At 38.1% G+C, this 3,961-nt stretch overlaps 1 protein-coding gene across 1 annotated transcript in view; it reads left to right on the forward strand.

The window, feature by feature from the left end:
- The window catches only part of prkg3 (protein kinase cGMP-dependent 3), an 18,755-nt gene extending 15,392 nt beyond the window's left edge, over positions 1–3,363 (forward strand). Inside the window, exons 18-22 of the mRNA XM_037685855.1 lie at positions 180–343; positions 681–797; positions 1,096–1,158; positions 1,562–1,637; positions 3,277–3,363. Of these exons, the coding sequence (XP_037541783.1) occupies positions 180–343; positions 681–797; positions 1,096–1,158; positions 1,562–1,637; positions 3,277–3,363 (507 nt within the window). The remainder of the gene's footprint in view (positions 1–179; positions 344–680; positions 798–1,095; positions 1,159–1,561; positions 1,638–3,276) is intronic.
- Positions 3,364–3,961: the final 598 nt, after the last annotated feature.

Here is a 3,961-nt window from a genome sequence, read left to right on the forward strand (position 1 = left end):
GGGGGGGGGGGGGGGGGGGGGAATCACGCTTTTTAAAGTTTTTTATTTTTCTAAATTCTAAATTTTCTGGCCCACAAGTCCTTTCTCATCTAGACAGTTCTGCCACCCCCTGTAAAAACGTTTGGACACGCCTGGTATAGATTTAATGAATAGTTATATCTGTGTCTATCTTTGTCAAGGTGGACTTTGGTTTTGCAAAGGAGATGGTGCGAGGTGAGAAAACGTATTCTTTTGTGGGTACTCCTGAGTACATGGCTCCAGAGATCATCAAGAATCAGGGACACGACTTTGCAGTTGACTTTTGGTCCCTTGGCATCCTGATCTTTGAACTTCTGGTGGGAAGGTAATACCATTTAATTAGATTTATGTCCCAAAACATATTTAAGCTACCATACACACTCAGGTCTTTTTTGTAAATAAGTCCCTGAGGCTCAATGGGATTAACCTGTCTAAATAAATGTTGAAAGAATGGGGGAAAAAATACACACATTTATAAATGCTCTTGACAATTTTTTTAATGCCACAAAGTGTTGTAGTTTTAACATTGACCAGCAGGTGTCAGCAGAGATGTTTGCTACTACATTAGTTTCCCTGACAGATGGACTGGTGAACTTTTACATAGGACTTACCGGCAGTTTTATAACAAAATCTGCTATTTTTTATATATATTTATTTGCCAGCCCTCCATTTTCAAGCTCCGAGCCCCATAAGATTTACACCAAAATCTTGGACGGGGTGCTAAAGTTTCCACCTTACTTGAGTGAGGCAGCCAAGTCTATCATCAGTAAACTGTGCAGGTAAGAAGACTTCAACCTAATCATCAGCCTGTAGAAGAAGAAAAAGCTAACTATGAATAATTTCTCATAAATTGGAAGTGGACTGCACAAATTTGAAGTTAATGCATTTCATTCAGTCGTCTCAGGGCGAAGCATGAATTATGAATCATGCCTGCAGACCAAATCATCTCATCACACTGAGATGCTCCTGCAATTTTATGTATTTATTTATTAGATCTTGAAACTGGTGGCTCGGGACGTGTTTGAGTGGCATCTCATCTCTTTGAATGCTGTTTTATTTAGTTAAATTTTTTTGCAGGCCTCGGCCTGGTCAGAGGTTAGGGAACACCAAGAACGGGATCAAAGATGTCCGGCATCACAGGTAACCATGGCAACATGTCATCCATGTGGGGCAGAGACTAGATATATAAATAAAATAAATAGTTTCTTTGTTCAGTCACTCTCCACTGCCTATGTTGTTCAACAACCACTAAGCTGAGAGTTCATTCATCATCCAACAGAGTGAATATTTATTAATGTGTGATATTTTATATGATACATTTACATGTGGCTGATTTATAGGTTTTAAAAATAGAGCCTTCCATTAATATAAATTTGTATCTGATGCATTTTGTAATTGCATGCTTTTTCGGTATGAATCAGTCTTGCAGTCTATTTATTTATTTGTCTTTGCAGTTTACATCTTGTGATTGTTAATCAGTTTGGATAGAGTCATCTGGATTTTTTTACAGGTCAGCAGTGTAAAATGTTGTTTTTTCTTTCAGGTGGTTCAGCAGCATGAACTGGCACAAGCTGCGCATGGGTCAGCTTGATGCTCCAACAGTACGACTCGTACGCAAGGTGAGTGAAAAGCACGATTTCTCTGGTTACTTTTGTTTACCGGGAAAAAAGTCTGAGTTACGGATTCACCGGAGAATTCTTTGGGTCGTCTTTTGGATCAAATTTTAAAAAGTTCAGCAAGATTACTGGAATCTATTTGACTAATCCCACTAGTTTTGAACAAAATGTCAGGAATTATTCGTAAACAGTTTCACAATTGCTCTTTTTGGATTTTGTTGAACATCAAAACAAATCAAATGAAACATCAAAGTCCATGCTCAATAATGCAAGTAAAAATCCAACAATGTTCAGTCAGGTCACCTGGACGGTTTCTTTTATTGCTGAGATGTTTCATCCTTCATCCAAAGGACTTCTTCAATCTGCGGAGCCACCAAACAAACTGATTCCCACAAACAGGGAGGAGTTGACAGGGGAGAGGGAGGGCCCGGAGGCCATCTTAGCACCAGCAAACTGTTTTTTGTTGTTTTTTTTACTATAGAGTATGCTGTTCGTGGGAATCAGTTTTAATGGCTCTTCAGATTGAAGAAGGCCTTTGGATGAAGGATGAAACGTCTCAGTAAAAAAAAAAAAAAGTCCAGATGACCTGACTGAGCATTGTTAAATCAAATTAAACATTTATTTAAATAAAGTTAAATGAAAAGTGCCCTACTGAAGATAAAGAATAAATGTACCGTATTTTTTGGATTATAAAGTAAACCGGATTATAAGGCGCGCATTAAGTGAAATAAGTTCATTTTGACAGATTTTTGAGCGCCGTGTACCACATAAAACTGGTTCGAGGTCATTAAGCACAACCAGAATTAATTCACAAGGCTCACTGTCGATTTTTGAGAAACTTCAAGGATTTTAAGTGCGCCTTATAGTCCGAAAAATACGGTATTTATTTTTAACCTTTACATTAAGAACAGTTATTTACAGTGTCAGAAGGCACTTAAAAATATAAGAAAATAAAACAAACTAGAGAAAACCAAGAACAATTTAAACATAACAAGCATAATACACAGTAATGAATTACAAAAGGACAAACAATTGACAGCAGGGATGATGAATGTATAAATGGGCTGAAAACGCCACATCAACGCCATTTTATTAACATGTTTAAGAATGAATGCTGCTAAAAAAACTTTCAGTTTCTAATTCAACTATTTATTTTTTAAGGACTAAAACTTTTTTACATGTAATAAAAGGTACTCAAACCAGATAGAAGTCTGATCTGTAATTCTGACTAATTTAAGCCTCTACCACTTACAAACATGTGTCAGTGACTGTTTACCACTTATTAAAAAATAAAGTAGCATTCTTTGAAGGAATACATTTAGATTGTTTGTGTTTGCCATGTTTGATGAGCTCTGATAGCTTCATGATTTACTCCCAAAATCACATAATGTAATGTAAATGTACATCTATTTATTGCTTCTTGAGAGGTTCATTAAAATCCATCTACTGGTTCACGGGATATTTTGCTAACAGCTAACTCACGCAGAAACAGCTCTTATTAATAGACAGCAATAAGAACATAAAAATCAGGAGCTTTGTCTATTGTGTTATGTGTAATTTGTGTAACAAAGTCTTGTATAGCATAAAGCCAGACGAGGCCCATCTGTAGGTCCTGCTTGAACAAAATCTTCATCTTTTTCAGGGTCCGTGCTACATCAACTTCGATCAGTTTCCTCAGGACCACACGAAGGCCGACGAGGAGTTCTCCGGTTGGGACTGCGACTTCTGATTCTCATTTGGGTTCTGAAATCAACGCTTGAACACAGTTCGCGCTGAATGTCATTAAAAACAGACGACGCCGCCGCGCGCCTTAAAACGTTCTTCACAGCAGTTAATAGTGAAAATGCAGGGAGTCCCTTTGACAGCATGCACCGAAGCTCCTGGGTGCCGCTCGGAAACGTGCAGCAGGTGTGAAGACGAGCTGTGAGGAGAGCGTGTCATAAGATTCGGCGTGAGAAGATTTGGTTCCTGACAAAGACGTGTCAAAGCATAATGCTGTTCAGTGATCATAAAAACACCACTCAGCAGGTGAAAAACTGAAAGCGCATGATTTTAGCATCAAGAAGCTAATAAAGTGAGCGTATTCTTCTGTGTTCCTTGTTCTTTTGAACGAAAATACACGGGTCACGACAAAGCTGCCAGTTGATTGAATATTTATAAAGATGTTTATTACAAACCCTCATTTTGTTGAGTCGTTCGTGTTTTGATCAAAGTGTCAGGAATCATCCTGATGGAGACGTTTGTGTGATTCAGTAACAGCTTCCTTTGTTCTTCCACCATCCAAGTCCAAACTGTGAACAGGTTGCTGCGATCAAATCTTTAATCCA

This window comes from Nematolebias whitei, chromosome 12, assembly GCF_014905685.2.
Source record: "Nematolebias whitei isolate Nwh7 chromosome 12, NemWhi1, whole genome shotgun sequence".
NCBI lineage: Eukaryota > Metazoa > Chordata > Actinopteri > Cyprinodontiformes > Rivulidae > Nematolebias > Nematolebias whitei.